Here is a 24,155-nt window from a genome sequence, read left to right as displayed (position 1 = left end):
CTAGTTTTTGTAGACTCTGGTTTGAAGAAAGGCAACTGGTATGTTTTTGATGCCTAACTCTGTCATTTCCAATCTAACATGGAGACAAGCACATTACGATTAATCACCATTATCCAATAGTTACCCCAATCTTGAAAGAAGGTTGGCCACACTGCGAGGATTAGCACTCTATGAAATAATCTTTAGCTGGGTTCCTCAATGGGTATCCCCTTTGACTCCCATAATCCCTAGTTTAAAAATTAAGAAATAACCTCATTGTGCTCCAAACAGGCAATCATGATCTCTGATAAGATGACCACTCCAGTTCTTCCTACCCCAGCACTACAGTGCACCAGCAGAGGGGGGTTGGGAATTGCAGGGTCTGCAGTACTGTTGGTATGGCGCCGTACTGACTGTATCTCTTCCAAATATGCTGTTGGGTCCAGTGGAAAAGAAGAAAGGGAAAATTATTTAAATTGGGTATCACTGATATATTTTTTGGATTTTGTAGTAAGAAAAACGTGCTTGATATATCTGAATTCCACCTATATATTGAACTGTTCAACTCTGAGCTCAGAAATTAAACAAAATTGGGCTTAGTACTTGGATGGGAGATCTTAAGAGAACATCAGGCCTGTAAGCTGGATAAGATGATGCAAAACACCCTGGAAAAAGATACTGCAAGCCACTTCTATATTGCAGCCAAGAAAACTACAAGAATGTATCCATCAAATCACTTGGAGTTGACTCAAGAGAGAATTTAGCAGTGCTACATACATACCTGTAAATGTGTCTATTCAGCCCAATGTAACAAACAAATAAATATACATTCTGTTTAAATATTTTGCCTTCAAACTAGGAATTTATTTACATAACTTATAATTAACTTTATCCACTGAAATGTTGGTATATTTCTTTCAATAAGCTTCAGGCTTGCATGCTTCTCACAAACTACCCTTCTGAAATGAGATGAATTTGCTTCTGTGTCTCCTTAACCACAATTTCTCATTTTCTCTTAGCTGACAAATTGTGATTAAAATGTCATGACTGATTACTTGAAAGTATGACTGAAGCTCCAAACAAAACAACAGGAATGAAAACAAAAGTATCCTCAATTCTTACAGCAATGTGGGAGGAAGATTAGGGGTAATGTATAAAATGCACAATGATTCATATTATATTAAACTCTGTTTTAGCACAGAGGCTAAACAGCCATTGACAGTGTCCATGTACTACATAAATTGCTCTGTCTCTCTCTCTCTCACACACACACACACACACACACACACACACACACACACTGTAATCTTGTGAGAACACCAAACCTTACAAGATTTCAGCATTTTTACAATGTATCTCAGGGCTGAGTTGGCCTGAATCTTCTGAGATTTAGGGTAATGTTGGGATAAGGTAACCTTACTATTAGATGCAATAGCACTCAGATCACATAGTGGAAGGTGTATATTTAGATTTCATTCACAGCCTGGGATATCTTAGCTGTAAGGCAAAACTAGCTATTCAAGCCTTTCTTTAGATATCCCCCATATCTCCAGCCTTACAAACAGGCCTTTTAAACATTTAAACTAAAGGCAGCATACAGATTATATAGTTTTCCATGCAGGCAATTATCAGCCCCAGACCTACTTTGTTTCAGCAGGTTTCCTACATTATGTGCTTTCACATAAGAGAAGAAATAACAGAAGATGAACAATAAATAAAAAAACAAAAATAAAGATAAAAACATACACAGAAACCCTTTTGTGTCTTCTGGGCAGCCATGCTCTGGCCAGTCAGTGTACTGAAGATGCCAAACTGTTCTCTCTTGTCCTGTGAGGAGGTGTTTGATCTTCAAACCTGTGGTGGCATAGCAACCAGAGTCTGTCCGGAATCGAGTGGTAATCTTGAATCTCCCATAAGTCACTGTGTTATGCCTTGAACCAAGTCGTGGCCAGTATCGGAAGCTTTTCTCACGGCCACCTTCCTGCAAACGTTAAGTTTAATCAGCAAAAGTATAAACATGACCTGGGTGTAGCTGTAGAATGTTCCACAACACTTATTTTTAATATATTATTTATTATTTTGAGGCAAGGAGTTAGTAATGTTTCATCCCTTATTTAATCTCTTCAAATAACTTGTAATCCAAATTGGGCTGAGAGTTTCATGGGCCAATGAGATACATGGATCAGCAGGTATCCATGTATGTATTGCTTGTTCCTAAAACAGCTGCATCTGAACTTGAAATCCCACAAACATATTGGAACTGCAACTTCCCACATTTTCAGACAGGATGAGACTGGCTGACAATTCTAGTAGTTATAGTCCCCAAACATCTAGAAGGCACCAAACTGGGATAAACTGTGTGTTGGTTTTGATTGATTTTCCATACTGGTTCTTTACAGCATTTTCTGGACCCCAATCAAGACAAAATCAGCTTAAACAGAAGGCTAACCCATACATTCATTTCATAATTGTGTTTTTGAGGGCAAAGATATGATTCAGGAAGATAGATTTACCTCTTCTGCCGTCACCATGGTTATAATGGCAACCCCTTGCTCCCACACCATCTGCCAGAAATCTTGGCATGTATTCTGCAAAGGACCTTGGGTAGCAATATAATCCCATTCCATACCCCCAACACAGACCTGTAAAATAAGAAACAGGATATGGATACCAAGGTTATGAAAGGATACTAGTTCATAATGCAAGAAATGGAAGGAGAAAAAGCTAGCCATATTCTTTAATCTCTGTATTTAATCCCAGAAACAGAGATTTGTAATAGCTAAATGCTAAAAATGGAAGCAAAATAAATGTTCATTTTTTTCTCTTAAACATGGTTCCTTCCATACCAATCAGAAGGATCAAAAGATGTTTTGTGGGGCCATAACCTCCAGGAAAAAAAAAAAAATTAGAGAACGCCTTTTTCAGTGAATTTCACGGTAAAGATAAGGCTAAGAAATCATTTTATGCTTACATTCTTGAGCTTATATAGTGCTAAGCAGCACTCCCCAATCTGCGCTTTCTTGCTGTGTCAGACTACATTTTTTTTTGGCATTATTGAGCAGTTAAATTAGCTTACACATATTTTGAGTATGATTTCAGGTTTTTTGGGGGGGGAGGTATTTTAAGAAGTGTTTGAAAGTTAAGTGGAAGAACTGTTCATGAATATATATCTTATTTCTGACCCTACCTTAATGTGTGATGCGTTGATATAACCCGTATTATTTTCCTTAGTAGGGACTAGCTCAACTCTGGTGTCATCATAAGGAAGCACATCCTGAAATCGGTTCCTTTCTGCATTTTCTGGGAGACGGGCTATTGAACAGTCACCTTCCACAAGCCTTTTCTTCTGTATCCGTTCATATTCTGTAAACACCATCCCTTGGTCTAACCGTTGTTCCAAACCTTTAAACTAAAAAGATATAAAAATAGAGGGAATCACACTAGAGCTTTTCCCCTCCACAAATATGTGGTAGTACAAAAATATGGGTTATTTAAAAACTAATTAATATGTAATTTCCCATTTTACATTTTCTGAATTTATCTAAAACATTCTTGCCTTTCTCCTCAAGCCAGGTTTCCCAATGGCTCATAACATATTTAAAATATTTGTATGCTCCTTCCCACTGTTACAAACCATGGCAAACATACTAAAACAATTTGAATAATTTACATGCATGTAATAATAAAAACTAGCACTGAACCTCCAAACAGCCAAGCCTCTGAAATGAGATGAAGCCAAAGATCATTCGGAAAGCTCAGTGCCATCACAGAATAGGCCCTGCGCTCTATTTAGGGCCACTGACCCTACTCTGAGACACACAGATCAGGGAACCAATATCAGAAGATTGTAATATAGTGGTTGGTATCTACCATTTCATATACCAACTGTCTGCTGTATGAAGGCTGCCTAGGAAACAAGTGTCATGATAAATACAGGATAACATTTTAAACCATTTTTAATGAAGAAATAACTGACTAAACAAAAATAAATAAATAAATCCAGCTTCAAACATACATGTGCTCTAAGCAGTTAAAAGACTCTGGCACAAGTTTGACAGGCTGATGACCAATCTTATCTTTGTGTCAAAAATTAATTTAGATAGCCAAGTTTGAATAACTAAACACTGGATATGAATTTTCAACATATAATCACAGTCCTAGGAAAACATCAGACCAACCCGTTCATCATTTGTTGCTCTGGGAGGTTCCTCCTTTCCCTCATTTGGCAGAGGAAGACGAGATAATGTTAGTCCATTCAGAGCTGCTAACTTCAAAGGTCCCATTTTTTTAGCTTCAGCTCTGTTCTTTTTCATTACCTGTTAGAACAAGACAATCTTTCAAAATACATTGTGACAGAAACCAGAGACAAATTGGATTGTTGGAGGAGCAACAAGATTGGGGCACAACCAGAGAGAAAAACACTTCTAGCCTTACTTCTGCAAGCACTAAGTAAGAGCACACTATCAGGTCCTCTGGCTAGTAGAATTCTACAGATAATGACAGCAAAGCAATATTCTTCCCATGTTGCCCAGATGCATTTCATCCTCAAGTTTCTGAAATTTCATAGGATTAATAAACAGACTTACCCAAAACAGTGGACTTTCATGAACAGTGATAATCAACAACTGAGCATTAGGGTACAGCAGCTACAACCACAGGGATATCAATTTATTCAGTAAGAATTTTTAAAATCTTGCTCTTTCTTCATGGAACTCAAGGAGAAGCAGATATAAATCCTTTCCTATATATATTCAAAATAACCCTGCAAGATAGGCGAGGCTTAGAGTGCAGAAGCCCAAACTTTGCAGCTAAACAAGGATATGAACTCTTCCCCCTCCAAGTCCAGTACTCCAAGACCCCGGATAGTCTTGGACTGCAATCCTCACCATCTGTAACAACTGGCCATGCTGGCTAGGAGTGACAGGAGTTGTTCTGCCCATCCTTGTTCTAACTATAAAATACAAGACTGGGGACTTGAAAAGATTCTGTGGGGTCAGGGGGGATAAAAATTCTCTGCAGGGGACTAAGGGGAAAAAAGCCTTGGTTCCTTGTAGAGAGGATTATTTTTTCCCCTTGGTCCCTTACAGAAAGGCAAAAAAACAAAACAAAACCATCTCTCCACAAGGGACTAAAAAAAAACCTCTCCACAAAGGATCCCTAGTGGAGATTTTTTTCCCTCTCTCTTAGTCACTAAGATACAGCAGAAAGGATGGGGGTTGCCTTTTGGCATTCAGAAGCCCTACCACTCTTGATCAGTGGATCCTGGAAGGTTTTTTCCCCCCAACTATTTATTCATTTAATCAACTGTATGGACCCCATCTCAACAAATGACTCTGGGTGGCAAACAATATTAACCAACTCTTTTTACATCTTTAACCAGCATAGTCTAATGCATCTGCAGAACACTAAGTTAGGAAAAGTTGTGGATTGCACTGGATTTCTTTCCCCTACACCTGTGAGAGTCCTTCCTTTCTGTTCATTATTGTCTGGAAAGTAGCAATGGGTCTTCACTGCCTGTGGCTTGTTTCCTGGAGCAAAGCTTCAAGGATCTAGACAAAAAGGTATCTATGTTTTCCCCAAACACATCCTGCTTACCCGGTTGTGTGCTAATTACATGAGACATGGCCGGTCAGTGACAAGGGAATGCTTGTAAAGCCATTTGGGGAATAAAAGCCCAATTCACACATCCATTATACCGATTGCATGTTATAGTTCTTCTCTTGGCTATTAACCATGTGATCATATATATGGTAGCAAGAAAGTACCGTGAAGGAAATTATATGAGAACTGCCACTCTAACTTCAGAATACTAAACTGAGAAATACATCTCTCTATGCTTTTTAGTATTACACTGTAAACTCCTCACGAAAGAATCCAAATTGTAAGCAAAACAGAAAGCTTCAGGAAAAGTTATCTTCAAATTTATTTTGTATAGAAAACTCTGATTCAGTTTCTATTAAACCATGGGAGGGGGGAAAGAAATATATCCAGAGCACACTGAAGCAATTGAAAGAAATATATCCAGAGCACATTGTGATTCTAATACTCTACAGCTAGCACTGCCCTTCTATTTACTAACAATTCTGGTTTTTGAAATTTCATGAAGTATTACCAGCAGATTTCAGATATATTTGCTGAAGTGGAAGTACTAGAAAACTGCTTAAATGAGTTTGGCTCCTTAGGAAATTAAACTCATATTTTGACCATTTATCTTTCTAGAAAATCATAGAATACACATAGTACTACCTCAAATACCAATTAGTATTTAACTGCCAGAATTTGAATATCTTTGTTAGGACATATGCAAGATCCTAAAAATTCAACCTATTTACCTTTCAAAATCCTATTTACCTTTCAAAATCCAGAAAGTTGTGAGGTTAGCAAGTTGAACTTTCAGCTCGACAGGTAATTTCTAATTATTATACTCTAATAAAAACACAATTCAATGCTGCTTATCAGAAAATAAGTACAGAAGGAAAGCATGATTTCCTGTTAGCTATAAATGAATATAATAGTCCTTTTTTCAGGTGTAATTGTGTAGATTTGAACACATCTATGCTAGAAAAAAAAAGCTTCCTAAGATTGCACACCAAAAATACCCTATGATATCAATAGGATTCTTGCACTATTCTTGTGAGAGAAAGCTAAGAATAGAGGTCTGAGCATATATCATGCTTTACAGGTGTGTGTAACAAGGAAAGATTAGGGGTGTGGGTGGGGGAGAAAGAAACTTAGCTGAAGAGATAATTACAAACATACAAACAGCACTCAAGGACAAACTATATTAAAGCTGTAATGATGGCCAGTCTTTAGGTCTAAAAGCAGCTTTTTTAAAACCAAAAATGTAAAATCCAATAAACAATTCTTGTTGAAAAAGATGTAACTTCAAATTAAATAACATAAATCCAGGAGTTTGCTTACTACTTAAAACTTGCATCACAAATTTTCTACTTTTCACAATATAATTGGGAACTCTGGGGTGGGGTGGGGTGGGGGGACTCAATTCATTGCTAACACTGCTGAATACATACAAGAAAGAAGTCTTTACAAATCAACAAAAATTGTAAGCAGAAGCCAGGGAAGAATCTAGAATAATAAATGCCTGGTGAAAGACAGAACACTTGGAGATATTAGTGCAGCTAGGCAGGAAGACATGGTGTGTTTCAGTAGGACCATTAAACAATTCCATGTGGATCAATTTCTATGTGGGTATTAACATGAGATCTCGGTATAGTTAACATGTTACCCCTGTATATACTAGCTTTCTCCAGTCTGGTGCCCTCTAAATGTATTGGGATTGTAACTCCACTCGCTAGCTACAAATACTGGGAGTTTTCACTCCAGCTCATCTGGAAGATGCCAGGTTAGAAAAAAAAGGTACGTACAACGAAGGTAAACTACATAGAAAAGCTGATATTAACATAAAGCACCTAATCCAGAAAGGAATTTTGTAATTTGTTAAATAGATTTTCTGCCATTAAACTTGACAGAAGTCCATGGAATATAATGGGAAAGGGCCATAGCTTGAAAATAAACCACATTCCTTCCATGTTCGGTTGCCTACAAATCCCATGAAAAGCTGCTAACAATAGGTGGACCTGACAGAGACACGTGCTTACAATGTCCACGGGTCTCCTGATTGGTTCAGGAGAGGAGCTTTTCAAATATGACATAAAAAGGGAAAAGAAGAAAATCTTGAGAAAACTCACCCCTAGAGGAGGCAGCCCTTCTACAATATTCTTCTTCCCTGACAGTAATTCAGACACTGGTCTCTTCTTTACAGAATCCTTCCGCACTCTATACCGGGCAGAAATGGTTAGGTCAGACTCAGACACAGATGGAGTTAACAGCCCATCTCCTCTCCTTAGCACCTGAGAGTCACCCATGATGTGTGAGGGACTCACATCTTTTACCCTCTTGTCAGTCTCAGTAATATGCAATTTAGGCTCATGTATATGTAAAGGGCCAGGTGGAGAAGGAACAGAACTATAAGGATAGTTCAGTAAAGATTCCGTTGGATAACATGCCATTAGGGAAGGAAGCTGGGGTTTTTCATTGATGAATGGCAGAGCTGGATTAGCCTTGTTTTCTTCTTCACATTCTTCCTCTTCCTCACTGCTATGAATAAGCATAGTTGCATCTGAAAGAGATTTCTTATGCCCATAACTCACATTGTCCTCTTGCTCCTCAATTTCTTCTCGTTTTGCCCTTTCTAGGAAAACAGAAGTCTGTGATCCAGCAGGGATCACCTTTGGATGAGCCACATCTGCAGTTGATGCTGACATGGTTCTCTCTTTAATCCTCATAGCCTCAAAACTGTGTGCCAGGCCAGCAATTTCAATACTGTTTCTCTTCTGCAATTGAGCATGCCGGGCTGATGTTAAAGGCTCACTCACTTCCTGAAGAGAATGGGCAACTGGCAGACTGTCCTCCTGGAACGTCTGGACAGAGTGATGGACCCGTCGGGTGATGAGATCAGGATTGCTGTTACTGCTGTAGAGGTGTCTAGATAGATCTGGCGTGCTGTTAGCGGGTCGTGGATAAGGAGGTGGGGGGCGATATACTTGAGTCTTCATGATGTTTGGTGCAGGATAATCTTGGGCCTGCAACTGAACATTTGTTAGCTCAGGAACGCTCACTGCTCCAACTACCAAGCGCCTTTCAGCAGGATACGGATACGAGGACTGGCTGTGGAAGCTGTAATTCAGGTTAAATGGGTAATGACTAGAATGAGGGGAAGCAAAGTTAGCATGTTCTCGAATTTCAGGCTGACTGTACACCAGGGCATCAGGCCTACTGTAAGCATATGAATTGCCTATATTTAGATTTCTCATGGAATGACTCTGTTTGTCTGAATTCATCATTCCTCGGTTTAGTTGTTTCATCACAGTCTCATAATCTGGGGTAGGCCGATAAGAAGGTGGTATTAGGGCACTATGCCGATGTGATGGGACATAATCGGAATGGAGGACATCACTGCCAGTAATGCTTGGGTTGGAGGACATAGGTGATGGCTGCATATAGTGCTGCAGGTTATTCAAGGAATTTGTGCTGTGAGCGCTGTAGACACTGCCGTTGCGGATTCTGCCATTATAGTCATGTGGAGCTCTGTCCAGGCTGGTCTGAGAGTGACAGTAATAGCCATTCTGGTTAGTCCCATAGAGATTATCTGAAATACAAATGTTTGCACCTATTTATACCCACAAAATGGTAAAACAGAGACAAAAAACAGTTATCATAGAATCAATCCTCCACCTCACCAATGAGTTTTTACAATTAAAAATAAAGCCATGCCTTCTTGGGTAAATAAATGACAACTTCATTGTCAATACTTAAATACTTAAAGGGCAAGACAGCTAATTCGAGGCCACTGGCAAAAGCAGCTTCTACTTAATGAAATGCATGGATATATATGAAATAAAGCCATGCGTAGGCATTCATTTTGCTCATTTGAGTACATGAGCAGATCCACCTGCAATATCCTGTCTGCTCACTCCCCAGTCTTCCCATTCTGAGAAGGAAAGCCTGAAGTAGACTGGTGTGTGTGTGTGTGAGAGAGAGAGAACAAGAGCGAACAAGGTACAGGTGAAAAGAAAAGCGTCCCTCTCCAGCTGCTATTTTCTTCCCAACACCCTCCTTATACTGTAATCAGCTACAGAGTGGCTTTTTTCAGCCGAAGAACAGAGTAAAATTGCTTAAAGGCTTTTTACTGGCAATATTAGGAGACTTTTTCAAATCTAACTGTTGCAAATACAGTACACATAAGTGTGTGAAACCTTGGCCCTTGACACCGCTGGCATATAGCTTCCAGAAGGCTACCTATGAGTGAATGCTGTTCTTGTAATGAAAAATCATCCTCCTTGCCTACCAGCTGAACAAGTAAGCTTTTAGTAATTACTTCTTACTCTCCCTCTAAAATATTTTAATAGTATGACTATGAATTATGAAGTTCACTGGTTCTATTTTGCTCTTGTATTTTCCAGCTGGAAACTTATGGTAATATGCAGTAAAAAGAGACAATAGCTCAAGGGTAGAACATATATTTTGTAGAAAGAACTAGGTTCAATCTCCTGAGCCTCCAGTTTAAAGATACAGATAACGCATGATCAGAAGGAGTCTGGTAGCACCTTTTTCAACTAACACATTTTATCAAAAGGCATAGGCTTTCATGGGCTGCAGCCACAAAAGGTGCCACCAGACACCTCAGATTTTTTGTTTTGGTTTGTTTTGCCATCATAGAAAAGCATGGCTCTCCTCCTACAATGTCTACAAAATAGCACATGATGGAAAAGATTTTGATAGGAGTACTTGAAGATTGTTAAATTAGGTTGGCTGTTGAGACTGGCAACAAACAATTTGATCTGGGACAAGGCAGCATCTTCTCTTCTTACATTAGAGCAATACAATCAGTTTCTTATTCAGTACTAAGCAGTTTGCATGTTCTCCTAAGCTATGTTTTGTTTAACCATAGTTTACTGAATAAACCACAGTTGTTGCATTTACATACTATATTATGACTTCATGTGAATCCAACCACTGACTATGCCAAGAACTGCCTAGCATTAACTATTAATGGTTCCTCAATGATGCCTTCCCAATGTTTTCAGGCTACAACATTCAGAATTCCCAACCTATATAATCAAATGTTGAGAATTCTTGAAGATATGATCCCAACACATTGAGAGGAAGCCAGGTTAAGGAAGACAGCATAATGGCACTTCAGAATCTATTTTTCCCCAAATTTTTCAATGATTCATTTGCAGAGTATTCCCATTTCCTAAAAATGCTGAAACTTTACCTTGTGAGGATGTATATGGTTCTGGGTAGTGTCCATTGTAGTGTAACTGAGGTGGTGGCATCATATAAGGCTGTGGTTTGGACTGCTAGAGAGAGATTGAAGTAAGCAAACATAAACATCAGATAATAATAGAAATTTAAACTTTACTTCAATTCTAACATCCATTTGCACTTTGAGCACAAGAATAAAGATTCTGGCTAATTAATATAATTAAAAATTACAATAATGTTTTACAGAGATGAAGGATCTGGGTTCATCTCAGAGTTCCTGTCTATAAAAAAAAAATTGAATCAAGATATCTGTACAACCAAATCTTGAACAGCTAAAATGTATCTCTTGAATTTTATATAAAATATGCTACACCACCTTTCACCCCTCTGCCCTAGAATTTGCAATAAGTCTATTAAGCCAAGCATATACATTAACTAATTCAGGCTACTACTGTGGATTTGCTCAGCTGTGCAAAACCTGGATTAGTCAACAAAATCAGTACATTAGCAATGGCCTCAAACTTGCATTGCCAAGAAAACCTAAAGTTGAAAGGAGATATCAATTCACATTTCAGAAAGTTTGAAAGTTATATAGGCAAACTCTGATTCCATCAGCAATTACTTTATGTCAACAACACTTTCTTTGTTAATGGCTAGCTTTAGTATCATTGATAGGTCTTTAAAAAAAAAAGCAACCCAAGGAATAAGAAACAGCTCAGATATAGAGTGCTTACCAGAGACATCCTGGAAGACGATCGCCTTCTAACTGGATTCACTGTCACTGTCTGAGCTTGTCTACAAAGCATAATGACATAATACATATTTTACAGTCACATCAATCACAGTGCAATCCTATTCATGTATATTCATTAGTTTCAGTATGCTTAGCGGGAGCGTCTTTAAGACTGTAGTTTGTAATAATTCAAATTCATAAGATGATTCTTCTCCCAAAGAACCACTTGCCACCACATTATAAATGTAGGCTTAATCCCCCACAGCTGGAAGCATATTGCATCAAATCAAAATAATGTATGTTAGTAAACGCATCTTCTCTAGTGGCAGTCAAAAAGACTATGAATACTCATCAGATGATACAGCAATATTGCACTCACACTAGAATGCCGGGGGGAAACCATTTAGGTTTTCAGAAATGCAACCAACTATGAAAAATGATATACAGAACAGTATTGCTTAGCCATAAGCAGAGTCCATCTACTTGAGCTGTAGCTAATCCAGCTACAACCTAATCACAAGTATATGCTTAATCATAACTGGTGAATTTCTAAGCAAACTTCAAAATAATCTTTCCCCCATTAGTTGATAGACTAAATGTTAGAGAGGAGAAGTTTTATTTTTGTCAAATCACAATGCCATATGTAACTTTATCAAACAGTGAATAGGATAGACTGGCAAAGATGGACAGAGCAGTATGCATCGCTAGACATGCATACCCACTTTTCAAGTAAGCCATGCCTGCACTGATTGGATTTCTCTGGGCTGTGATATAATTATGTCAATCAAAATTATTCCAAAATGGAATTTTGCATCTCACTTATATACTACAAAATATATAGTAAGATGCATGAAAAGCATCTCATATAATGTTCCACATAGCTTGTCGTAGCAATTGAAAAATAAAACAATATTATTCTAATCCTGTGATTTAAGTTGCTTCAAACAAAAATACCAGGTATCATCTTTTTGAATTTTTACACAATTAATTTCAGTGTGTTTTTTTCTCCATAAAGAAATACAAGGAGGAAGAGATATAATAATGCTTTTTGATTAGCAGTGCTCAGATTCATCCATCTGGAAGGAAACTATATCAATGTTCAAATGTCAAACACGGTTTTTTATTAAGTGCAGGTGAGACAGTGACCTATCACCAGTCTGTTTTCTTTCCCTTCCTCCAGGGATAAGCAAGTTGCTAACTTATTGTGAAATACCTAGTACAATTTGGGAATGGGGGTCTGTAAAATATATATAGATTGTTTTAAGGTAGTAAACTATGGTTAAAATATAGTTTATCTGTTGTCTTGCTGATTGCAACTATGATTTAGCAAGGCTGATTTTTTGTGGTTTATGATTTCTTTTTATGCCATGTCCCAAACATCTAACCAGTCCAGAGAGATGGATGACAAGAGCCATTAAAAAGAATAAAAAATGCCAAGAATTGAAAATAGGAACTATGGTTGTTCACCTAAAAGTCTTGTTTATAACCTACTCCTCAAACCATGGCTAAAACCTATTATAGCTTAAAACATGTGAATGTATCCATTCTATATGAAATTCTTGGCTTTTGAACTTTCTCTGATCGAGCTCTGTTCCCACATACAAAAGGGGCAGTACATTGTTTAAGGATCCCTGAAATAAGATAATTTTCTGTGCAGAAGCTCATCCACACAGTTTCTTTTTGCTTATCTTGTATCCCATATTAATTGGCCATATGACAGAAATCATTGGCTCGTCAACATTATGTTTACCTATTCTTGCAAACAAAGTTTCATAAAAACCTGGCCTGGCACATTCTATTTGCAATGCCAACCTAATATATTCTGAAACAAAATGTCAAACCTGACATACCCACCCCCACCTCCTTCATATGTTTAAGGACACAGACAGAGATAGGGAAATGGTGTTTTTATTGGAATTCAATGTTCAAAGGGATGGCTTCTTTGAATCATATCACTGTGAGGGCACAAGTAAATATGGGAGCACTACAAATACTAGACATGCAAAATGTGCAGGAGGAAAGAAGAAAGAAAAAGAGTTTGTTTTTTGGCTCACCCTTTGGGCAGAGAAGGACGAGAAAGGATTGGAAAGCGTGGAAAGGCAAGAATGAGGAAAGATTTCTGAGAGCCTTCCTCAGGCGAAGAATCTGGGGAGTCTCTAAAGACAAGGTACATGCAGATAAAACATAGGCTATGAAATAGCACATTGAGAAAAAGGATGTTGGCTATAAACAAACATGACATCATAATAGATTTTCAAGTGGATATCTTAAGGGTGACATCTCTCATTTGGTTATGACCTCCCAACCCTTCCTAGACAGCAGAATGCAAACAGAAACTTGTTTTTACAGAAGAGTTCTGTTAGACAGCTATGAAAACCCGTGATCTCTGATTTTAACCAGGCCTGAGTTAAAAGGAAAAGAATGAGTACTACTATTTTAAAATGTGAATTCCTAATCCACATAAAAGGTTAAAAACTCCCTTGAGCTAAACTTAACCCCTGCTGACTTCATGGACATGTTTATATAGTTTTCTTGACAACAGTACAGAACTATTTTGCATCCTCATAGCTAGGGGAAAAAAAGCGAGCTGTGTAGATTAAGCAAACTAGGAGACAAAAAAATATTCAAATACATGCTTAAATCCCAAGTCCAATATTAGGCAGAAAAGAGTTTTATTTGGTTGTACATTTATTTTGAGAAGCAAACCTGTTGGTTTGGTATACATCTTAATATGGTATACATCTACCATATTAAGGTATGCATGAATCCTGTCTATGATCTGAAACTCAGCAACATCTTCCATGAACAATTCTTTTTTTAAAATCAATAACATGAACTACATACAAATAGAGTAATTACATGCAATTACAGAGCAAAAGCATCACCACCACCTCCAGTCTCATTTTGCAACCTTCAGACCTCCAAGGACCAACACTGAAATTCTGGCAATTTTGGCTAGTACGATTAACCCTCCTTCTCTTTCTTTTATACTTTATGGCTTAAAATAGATGTGTCTCCACTCTCTGCAAAGGCTTTAAAATGTTTCTAAAAGGAAAATGCAAAAATGTGTAAAAAAGGTAGCTAAAGTCTGTAAAGTTATGGCTTTCTAGTACTAAGAAGCTTAGCAAAGGTGCTTGACTATTTAAATTATGAAAAGTTTCAGAGATAAGTTTCAGGTCACAGAAGGCGGGGGGAAAGAAGCATTGTAATAAGCATCATATCCTCCAGCATGGCTGTCCCTAAAGCTCCATTTCCATTCCTTGTCTGTTCTTAGAAGCAGACATCTTTCTTCTTTTTTGCTTACATTAAAAAAATTTTTTTTTTAAATTTCAAAAATATAGATTGTGCTGGTACATTTTAACACGCCCATGTTGTTTGATACAAACTGTTTCCAGGATGCTTATCTGTTACATAAACAATGAAATTCCATCATTCCTTGTAAAACAATTATTCATTACTTTAGCCTGTCATACAATCCATTTTATCAGATACTTTATCAAGCAAAGCTACAGACCAGATGTTATCATGCCATCTATCCATTGAAATGTTACCCTGATACTTTCAGTTTAACAATAACTAATTTGACTGCCATAAACAAAAACCTAATGTGTGTGTGCGTGGTTTTTTTTGGTTTGCAATGTCTTATTCTGGCCATCTAATGTGTGTAGCAAACCTACACTTGGGTGCAAAATGAGTCTTTTGTTTACTTATGTAAGACATTTCTTGAAACACATTCTTCCAAAGACATGATATTGTAGAAGTAAGAAAGATGACCTTGATGGAGATATGCAGGAACCAATACCTAGGGAAAAGCAGCTGCAGCATTTTTTTTAAGTCCAGAACTACAAGTTAACATTCAGAAGCAGCTTAGCTAGGAGCCTCCTTTATTCACTGAACTATAAGGAGGAGGAGGAGGGATAGCTAATTCATGAAACAGATATTTTTCTTTTTAATTGTACTCCTTTGATTAATATATTCCCCTATTATTACTGGTTTAATTGCATTCCATCTTATCACTGGAGATGTTTTGTTTTGCATTATTTTCTTTAAAATACTTAGAAAGGGACAGAGTTTCTTTTGCTTCTTGGATCGTCAATAGTATTGGATTAAATCACCAGAACTGTGTTTAAAAAAGTAGTACTTTCTAGTTTTGGTTCTAAAAATACTGAACATAGTCAGATATGCAAATAGGTGTTATTGCTGCTTGTTGGATTAGGCCTACGTGATTTAGATGCCCATATATAATATAATCTGGAATCATATTAATGTCTATCCAAATATGTGAATCTATTTAATTGGGAGTTCATAATTTTCCATGTGTCAGTCAGTCCTTGAGTATGCAATAATGTTAGCATATGAGAATATCGCAGATACTTTCTTCTGCACTTCAGGGTGCCCATTTTGCCCTAGAGGTGCCTTTAAATCTCCTCCTAGTATCAAATTCTCTATCCCAAAATTGTATTAATTTCTTTAACACTTTCAGATGAAATTGTACTTGAGCTTGTTTGTAGAATAATTTGAAATGATAGCGACTGGTAATTTATCTCATTGTCTCTTAATCAATTCAAAGCTTTCATTGTTATCCTTCAATAATCTCTGAATTCTGAAGTTTAAACCAGATTTAAATAGATTTGCAACCCCGTTTAACTTATTAGTTCCTAGAGCAAAATACTGTTTATTAAAATATTTGTCTTTACACTGCCTATCCTATACGTTTTTTGTAACATAACAAAAGGGGGAAAGGATCTTACATATCTAAATATTCTATACCTTTTTGTGTACCTCATCCCCTTAATATTAAATAAAATACATTTACAGATATCACTGATAAAATATCATTGCTGGTTTAAATACCTTGCATCCTATAAAATAATTTGAATTTCAACAGAGGGGTTGCAAATGGACCCAGCTAAGGTGCAAGCAATGTTGTCATGGCACTTCCCCCGTAATGTGAAAGACGTGCAGCGCCTCCTGGGGTTTGCTAACTTTTACAGAAAGTTCATTCCTGCATGTTCCCCTACCTTTGCGGGAGGAGGTATTACAGCTTTGCCATGACAATGAGACAGCTGGCCATGGGGGAGTTTTTAAAACACTCCACAAGACTCTAAGAGAGTATTGGTAGCCAAAGATGGCTGCAGACATTAAAGACACTGTTGCAGCTTGCCACGTGTACAGATGGGCTAAACTGGTTTATGGGAAGCTGGCTGGACTCTTGCAGCCATTAGACACCCCCTCCCCAGCCTTGGGATATGGTGTCAAAGGACTTTATCACTGATCTACCCCCGGTGCAAGGATATATGTCAATACTAGTAGTAGATCTATTTACAAAAATGGCTCATTTTATACCATCCAAAGGGTTACCTACAGCACAGGCCACAGCACAGCTCTTTTTAGACCACATATTTAGGTACAGAGGAATGGTTAAGCACATAATAACAGACAGAGGAAGTCAGTTCTCTTCCAATTTCTGGAGGGGCTTTTTCCAGTTACTGAAGGTGCAGATTCACTTATCTTCCACCCACCACCCTTCCACAAATGGTGAAGCGGAGAAGACTAACCAGGTATTGCAGCAGTATTTAAAGTGCTACATACCATACAGCCAAGACAACTGGACTGCACTCCTCCCCTTAGCAGAAGTTGCATATAATAATTCGGTGCACTCGATTGGCATGTCACCATTTCAAGCATTGTACGGAGTACACCCATGAGTTTTACCCACAACCATACAGCAGGGAGCTGTACCAAGCGCAGCAGTGTTTCTCAGAGAGCAACAGGCAACTCAGGAGCTATTGAAAGAGCAGCTACTGGAGGCAAAGGCAGCATACAAGAAGCAGCAGATGCATGCAGGCAGAAGGGGCCAGTGATTTCAGAAGGAGACAAGGTATGGCTTTCTACTAGATTCTTAACTTCCACTAGGCCATCTAGGAAGTTGGACTCTAAATTTGTGGGGCCTTTCACTGTCATTCGGCAAGTGAACCCAGTTGCTTTCCATTTGCAACTACCTGCTTCAATGAAAGTCCATCCTGTCTTTCATCGCTCCTTGCTAGTTAAGAAAGTACCCTCAAGCGCCTTGAGATCCCAGGATCCACTGCCCCCACCAGTCATAGTTGAAGGGGAAGAGGCGTACAAGGTGGAAGCAATCTTGGACTCGCAAAGGAGAGGGAAGGGAATTCAATATTTAATTCATTGGAAGGGGTACCCAGAGGCAGAGCGTTCGTGGGAGAATGCAAGGGATGTACACATGCCTGTGTTGGTGTGCCACTTTCATCAGTGTTTCCCTAACAAGCCAAGGCCTCACAAGCTACCCAAATCTTCCAGTGCTCAAGAACAAGCAAAGGAGGTCGTGAGTGAACAGGTGGGAGGTCTGGTAGGGGCCATAGGGCAGGAAAGTATCGAGACAGAAATTGCTCAGCCTTTGACTTCCAGCATCCATCTCCCAAGGGGAAGGGGGGCTGATTTTCCTAACTCTGTAGCTGTTTTTCAGGAGGAGCTACCTGACGTGGAGCAGTCATCAGGGAACTCGGAGGGAAGCACCACACCTGTGCTTTCATCTCTACCACCACTGCCCAGTTTCCCTGAGAACTTGGAGGGGGAATCTGACTTTGAAGGGGGGGTGATGTGATGGAATGTATCTATGAGGAGGAGAGTGATATGGGAGATCAAGGCTATCAGGAAGGAGGGGTGCATTCCAGCAAGGGAAAGGAGGCAAAAGACAACACAGTCCGCAGGGGGAGTTGCCACTCCCTAGAATCTCCCAGGGTATATCCATTAATTGCTGTAGTATACATTTAGTTTGGGAAGATGCTGTCTATAAGGTGTAAGCAAATAAAGGAACTATACTCGACTGGACTGTTTCATTGCTGTTCTTGGGCTGGGCCTGACATTTCCACGTGGTTTCAAAATTATAAGTTTGAATGAAAATCCCCATTTATAACAAATTCCCAGTTTTATCAACAGTTCTGTTAGAGGCTTGAATGCAATTCTTTTTTGTAAGGTAGTTTGACTAATGTCTTGAAAAAACAAAGCTTTGTCTTCTCCTCAGTTTCTTTGCTTCAGCTTGTGGGCTTCCTGGATAATTTTATCTCTGGTGCATTCATTAAGAAACATAATTATAATATCCCTTGATTTTTTTTTTCAATTTTGCAAGCCTGGAGTTTTGAACCCTATATGCACATCCTATGTTATTTTCAGACAAATGTACATCTGGGAAGGGATCATTAAGTTATGTTACTATGTAATCTATCATGTTATTCTCAGCTTTGTCACTAATGCCTCTACTTCAGAGGTTATTTTGTCTGTTACAGTCTCCAGCATCTGCCAGAAATATTTCAAAATCCATAAGTTCTTTCATGTACATTTTGATCCCTTTAGTTCATTGCAAAGCACCTCTCCTAGAGACTTTGCATTTCTTAACTGTTTTAGAAGGGAATTCTATGTAGATAAGCAGTTAATCATGGTGGGTTGAGGAACCAGCAAGGCCTTCATCATGCCATTTCTTACAGAGGCTAAGCCACGCCCCGAAACAGGCATTTTTCTTCTGAAATTAGACTGTCTGAAAGAAAGCTGTTTGCTAACATGCTAAACAAGTTAAAACACAAAGCCAAAGTGTATACTGATTCAACAGCCTACCTTCTGCTTAGCCCTGGGGCAAGTATGTTTTCAGTACTGTATGCCATTTTTTTTTAGATTTTTATCCCACCTTTTTTTTCATATACAACTCAAGGTAGCAAACATACCAATATTCTTTCCTCCTCCTAATATCCAAAAGAAGGCAGGCTAATAATTTTTCCTTCAGTGTTAGTCTCTGAACTGGTAAAGAGCAAATCAGAGTAAGAATGTTCTCATCTGAAATGCACTACACTTGGCTCTTCTTTATAAAAGACAGAACATGAAGAATGGGTCATGATTAATCATTCTCTTTAAATCTATAAAAAGCCTGTTGAAGTATGACAATTCAGAATGTGGCTATTAAAATGATGCACAATCTGTCAGCAGGTAAACAGACGCTGCTGTGATGATTATATTATGCTTTCATTAATCCATGTGTTCATTTAGAAATATATGCATCTTTGGAGCTTCAGGGATTTTATTTGCAATGGCCTTATTAGATGATTGTATAAGCCAAATCCAAAAATGTCCTTTTGTTAGTTGACATCACAGAATCACAATTTTCTGGTAACAGAAGAGTACTGAGAGAAGTGACCCCAAATCCAGAGCAATATCTTTACTTGTACAAACTCTTCTACGAAACCTTGAACGAAATTGTTCTCAAGATTTTTTAATAGGCTACTAAAATACATGTTACACAGTATTCATTATTCACTCTTTGTTTTTTTAAACCCCTGACAAATTGTGCCATTGGACTGCAAGACTTCTTCCTCTAGATCAGAGCGCAGCCATTTTTCAGGTGGGTGTTACTGTTTTATTTTGAGTGATAACACAATGAAGGAGGGAAGGGGAAGGGGAAGGGGAAGGGGAAGGGAAGGGTCAAATTTTCACAAAGCATTCAAATCTCATGATATACTGGTGAGAGTGCCAGAAATCACATGTCATTTCTTTCAATTGTATTTGTTTTAAAAATTCTGAGGTTCCAGGGAAGCCATCTGACAATCTTGCAGGCATCTTGATGCTCAGAGAAGTTATATTGCAAATCTATACTCCAGTTCTTGTACAATAGTTCTAGAATGTGCTAGTATTATTTTCTCAGAGTTTGATTCAAACCATTTTTGTCAGAGCCTGCAGCAAGAAAACCTCTTGCCTTATAGAGCTGGTATATGAATGCTGAAAACAAAATTTCTAAGATAATTAAGTCCCAACATCAGGAATATGCATTCAGAAAGAAAATAAGTTAACTGTTTGTGAACATCAAATTAATACAGATAAAGAAACTAAAAGATATGGTACTTACAGGCTACATTTATTTAATCTATAAAATTTGTGCCTGGCCACACACATCCTCCACACATATTTTGCTGTTTCCATATCTTCCTGTCAAACAGAAAAGATACATGTGAAACAAAGCAGGTTCTTGGGCGGGCCCAGCAGAGATTTAAATTACTCCCCTACTCTACAGATTCATAGGGCCAAGTGACTGACCTGGACTGGACAATATGTTTGCTATATAAAGGTCATGCACAGCAGAGAGAAGCAGAATCCTACCCAGTACACATGCCTGCCTCCTTCTGGAGCCACATGGAGATGTCTTCTTTATGATTCCCACATATGAAAAATCAAATGTAACAAGTTCAAAACAAGTTCAAGTCACACATTGCATGTGGACTACTACTATAGCAATGTATGTCTATATTGGGCTTCCTCAGAATTTATTACAAAACAACTATTATATCTGTGAGAGTTACTTCTTACACAGATAGAAATAACAGTTATCAAAACAGGAAACAGATGCAGACTCTTCTTCCTTTACAAAATAGGCAAGCTTCCAGATCCATACACAGGAAAAGGAGGAAGAGATGGACAAGAGTTTTGCTATCTTAAACTCCCTATCTGTAGGTGTCTCATTTGAAAGGAGGTATTCACTGGAATTCTTGTATTCCCCTTATCCTTCCATCTAATAAAACTTGTTAATAAATCTCTGAGATTTTTGTTTCCAGTCTAGACTGCAAAGAGGGAGGCCTGATAGTATCAACAAATAGGCACCTGCAAGATCTTGTTCCTGCTATTTATGAAGCATCACTTCAGCAAATAGCCTGCCCCAGCTGAGCTCATAGATGTTCATCACAGCACATTCAAATTAAGATGAATTTTTTTCTCCAGTGAATACTCATGACTGATAAAAAGGCTCAATATTTGAAAGCCAATAAATAATCCATGAGTTATATTTATTTATAAAAAGCTGTTATCCTAACCTTTCTCCATGCACACAGGTCTTCCTGCATTTTATCCTCACAGCAAAGGATAGATGAGGCTGACTAAATAACCCAAAGTGAACTAGTGAACTTAAAAGATAAATAGGGATATCCATACAAGTCTGCCTATTCCCAACCCAAATATTCTATCTATATAATCAATATTGAGGAGCTACAAAAGTGGTATCTCAAAAAATCCATGGCACCATGCAACTCTGAAGTATGTCTCAAATGAAAGTTCTGCTGTAATCCTGTAAAATTGCTATGTTTCATGAGATATTATTCTTGTATATAATGAGATTTTGAATGTCAAATCTTACAAGATTACCACCATTAAAAAAAAATACTTCTGGCATCTACACCATTGTGTTGCTAGTCACTGATACTTGCAGTATATATAATACTCACAATGGCCAGGTTGTTTGGGAAATGAACTACAATCTGAGTGCTTCTCCATTAAATAATACACATTCATCCTTGAGACCATTTTCTTTTTACCCTATGGATTTGGAAACATGCAGTAACAGAATACTCATGAGATATGAGTGATTCCCTTTCTCATCTATTCTATTCAAAATATTTTAAGCTTTTATGGCCAAGCATCAGAAAGTACCTTCTATCATATAAATGTAGCATTATGATAAAAAAAATTAATGCAATAAAAACTGATAAGAGTTTTAAAAACATATAAAACCCAGCAGTATGTTTCAGTATTAATAATGCAGTATCAGCCAAACACTGAGGTAATCAGTAATAGCATATCATGTTTTGCCATAGACAGACTCACCTGTTCCTGGCAAGAACATTATACATGAACAGAAAAAAAAAACAGACCAAGAGGTAGAAAAAAAAGGATAAAAATATGATGCAATCTGTATCTCTGAATAAAGCAGAATGATCTCATGATAAAAACCTGGCTTGGAAGCACCCTAAGTGTTTAAAGAACATACAGGTAGTGCCCTAGAGTTCTCCTAAGAGAAATGTAAGTACATTTTTATTTCATTGAATACTATAGCTGTTATGTTTCTTGACGATAAAGCGGAGAACATATGATTGATAGATATTGATATCGATATTGAGAATATATGAAAGGAATTGTTCCTGCCCAACTATGTTGGCTGCCAATAGGTTATACAGCTTGTGCTAATAATTGCTCTAATTTTAAGAAAATATAAAAAAGTAAGAGACCATCATCTTTCAGATACAGGCTTTCTCTCCTACATACGTACAAACTCACATTATCATACACAAACATATACACACACATATAGAGAGTATCTGATTTCTTCCTCGTATCAAATACATTGAAATAAAAGCTCACTCACAGTTTGAAACTGGATTGTCTCTTCTTTATTGGCCAATTCTAATGCAAAAAAAGATTTGTTGTGGGTCATATTAGCAATGTCATGCCACCTGTGTATGAAAAGAATGAGAGAAACATAAACACTCATAGCCTTCACAAATAATTATGCTATACTTCCCTGCATAATTTATATATTAATTTGCTACTATTTCTTACACATTTGCAGAAGTGATTAGCTACCTTGCACATTTCAACTTCAAAGCTGTAATCATTTGGTTGGTTGCTTTTGCACATGCTTTAGTCGCTACGCAAGAGATTCCAAGAACTGAATTAACAACATATCTGAGGTTAAGGACAAAGATCATGGGCACCACACAGTCCTACCAATTTCATTCTTAACATTTAATTCCAGACAGGGCAGGAGGATCAGCATTTGCAACCCTTCCATTTCCTCCTGGTCAGCAACCGTGTGGGCTAGAGCTGGTAAGATCCAAAGCTAACAGCCTGAAACCAGTAACAAGGCACAGGTGCCAACTACCTCTCCTGCTGAGAAACAAGTGCCTCTTGGTCCATTATGATCTAGGGGTGGGAAAAGTGATGTACAATTTGAATCTGGGGACTGCTGCGAATACCACTTGAATCTTAGAGTTTGCAATGGCTGATTTTATTTATTACTGAAGTCTTTTGTATTATCTGCAATAAATTTATTTTATCAGAGCTGTGTCCTTGAATTTCTCTTTGTGAGCCTTCTACATTAAGTAATAATGTGGGCAAAATCCAACAGGAATGTGGGAGGAAAAAGCAGACAAGAGTTAGAAGCCTTTGGATCTCAGTCCTCCTGTCCAACTGCTTCTGGAACCTTACTCCTCTGTGTTGTTTCTGAGGCTTTCTCAGATAGGCATTCACCAATTTCAGAGCTTCTCATTGAGGGTAGCTGATTTAAAGTTAAACTTATCCCTCAAAGTTGGAGTCCTATCTACTAACTTGGAAGGGGGAAATGGAGCAATCATTTTCTCCTAGAATGCAATTCCAAAGGTCACAGATTGCATACTAAATAATCCTTACAGTGATTACTGAAAGATAAACAAGCATTTCATAGTACAGACTGGACTCTGAAGAAGCAGAACAGGAAGAATATTGATTTTTTGAACTTTAATGTTGGAGAAGACTCCTGAGAATACAGTGAACAGCCAAGAAAACAAACAAATTGATTACTGAACAAATCAACCCAGAGTTCTCACTCAAGGCACAAATGACTAGGCTCAAATGATCCTACTTTGGACACATTATGCAAAGATCTACCTCTCTGGAAAAGGCTCTAATGCTGGGAAAGGTAGAGGAAAAGAGAAGAAGAGGACAACCAGCCGCAAGGTGGATAGACTCACTTATACTGGTGATGAGTGCACTGTTGGAAGACATGAAAGACCAGCTTAGGGACAGATTATTACAGAGAAAATTTATTATGTGACTTGATGGCACATAATTT

General features: G+C 37.9%; 1 protein-coding gene across 5 annotated transcripts in view; it reads right to left on the bottom strand.

Moving 5' to 3' along the window:
* Positions 1-24,155, bottom strand: part of PTPN21 (protein tyrosine phosphatase non-receptor type 21) — a 70,812-nt gene that overhangs the window by 5,202 nt on the left and 41,455 nt on the right. For 2 of the 5 annotated variants that reach the window (XM_088145254.1, XM_088145253.1), the window contains exons 9-19: positions 22,692-22,779; positions 20,409-20,488; positions 13,555-13,656; positions 11,502-11,562; positions 10,778-10,862; positions 7,689-9,148; positions 4,158-4,295; positions 3,167-3,388; positions 2,493-2,621; positions 1,726-1,960; positions 252-412 (exon numbers count right to left, since the gene is read on the bottom strand). In XM_088145254.1, the coding sequence (XP_088001380.1) occupies positions 252-412; positions 1,726-1,960; positions 2,493-2,621; positions 3,167-3,388; positions 4,158-4,295; positions 7,689-9,148; positions 10,778-10,862; positions 11,502-11,562; positions 13,555-13,656; positions 20,409-20,488; positions 22,692-22,779 (2,761 nt within the window). The remainder of the gene's footprint in view (positions 1-251; positions 413-1,725; positions 1,961-2,492; positions 2,622-3,166; positions 3,389-4,157; positions 4,296-7,688; positions 9,149-10,777; positions 10,863-11,501; positions 11,563-13,554; positions 13,657-20,408; positions 20,489-22,691; positions 22,780-24,155) is intronic. The other 3 variants (XM_088145255.1, XM_088145256.1, XM_088145257.1) reach the window with 3 other exon arrangements.

The sequence above is a fragment of the Python bivittatus genome, unplaced genomic scaffold (assembly GCF_059951505.1).
Source record: "Python bivittatus isolate LINGU-HERP-01145 unplaced genomic scaffold, Pbiv_v1 ctg000480_np1212, whole genome shotgun sequence".
In the NCBI taxonomy this organism is placed as follows: domain Eukaryota; kingdom Metazoa; phylum Chordata; class Lepidosauria; order Squamata; family Pythonidae; genus Python; species Python bivittatus.
This window is presented reverse-complemented; position numbering and strand designations above follow the sequence as displayed.